This window comes from Tarenaya hassleriana, unplaced genomic scaffold (genome assembly GCF_000463585.1).
Source record: "Tarenaya hassleriana unplaced genomic scaffold, ASM46358v1 Cleome245, whole genome shotgun sequence".
Taxonomy (NCBI): domain Eukaryota; kingdom Viridiplantae; phylum Streptophyta; class Magnoliopsida; order Brassicales; family Cleomaceae; genus Tarenaya; species Tarenaya hassleriana.
The window spans coordinates 20227-21315 of record NW_010965731.1 but is presented as its reverse complement, the minus strand read 5'-3'; the positions used below and the strand labels follow the sequence as shown (position 1 = coordinate 21315).

The following is a 1089-nucleotide window of genomic DNA, read 5'->3' as shown; positions in this document are numbered from 1 at the left end:
TGACGTAATCAAAGCACACAACTCCTCACGTTGGATTCTGTAGATATCTCAGGTCTTAGGATCCAATCATGGAATCGTCGTATGATATTCAAGTCATGACGCTAGTCCATGTGACAATCTCATACAGGTCAGTCCAGTATTCCGTTCTGCAACGAATACCTATGATTGTGATCGTATCCAATACCTATGATCATCTATGTGATCATCAATCACACATCATACTAGTCTTATTATGTCGTTATTCCCATAATGACACAAGACTAGGGAGTTTAGTATAATTCATAATGATACATGGATTTCATAACAGAGCTAGCATGCAGGAACATGTAATGAACAAAATACACTCATAAAAAAACATATAGAAAGTATCAATACATCGAATGTATCTGAACAAAGCTCATAATCAGTACATCATAGAGCACTAAACCAACAGAATGATGGGCGGGGAAATCAACGCCTTTTTGAGCGTTTCAAAAGCTGCAAGGCAATCATTAGTGAAAACGAAAGGCACATCCTTACAGAGGAGATCGGTGAGGGGTTTGGTGATTTTGGAGAAATCCTTGATGAAGCAACGGTAGAAACCGGCGTGACCAAGGAAACTGCGGATGGCTTTAACATTGTGCGAGGGCGGTAATTTCTCGATCACCTCGATTTTTGCCCTATCAACCTCAATGAAGCAACGGTAGAAACCGGCGTGACCAAGGAAACTGCGGATGGCTTTAACATTGTGCGAGGGCGGTAATTTCTCGATCACCTCGATTTTTGCCCTATCAACCTCAATGCCTTTGTCGGAGATCTTGTGTCCGAGGACGATGCCTTCCTGTACCATGAAGTGGCACTAGATTGGCCTGCAAATATCTATCCAGAACTTTACGCAGATTAGTCAGACAAACATCGAAGGAAGGTCCATGGACAGAGAAATCATCCATGAACACTTCCATCGAATCTTCAATAATGTCAGAGAAGATCGCCATCATGCATCGTTGAAAAGTAGCAGGGGCGTTGCAAAGCCCAAATGGCATGCGCCGATAAGCGAAGGTCCCGTAGGGGCAAGTGAAAGTTGTCTTCTCCTGATCATTAGGGTGAATA

The 1089-nt window shown here is 42.9% G+C and overlaps 1 protein-coding gene across 1 annotated transcript; it reads right to left on the bottom strand.

The window, feature by feature from the left end:
* Window positions 1-421: 421 nt before the first annotated feature.
* LOC109116788 (uncharacterized mitochondrial protein AtMg00860-like) lies at window positions 422-974 on the bottom strand. The gene is made up of 2 exons (XM_019202824.1): window positions 894-974; window positions 422-820 (listed from the first exon to the last, which is right to left on the bottom strand). The coding sequence occupies exons 1-2, from the start codon at window positions 972-974 to the stop codon at window positions 422-424; spliced, it is 480 nt and encodes a 159-aa protein (XP_019058369.1).
* Window positions 975-1089: the final 115 nt, after the last annotated feature.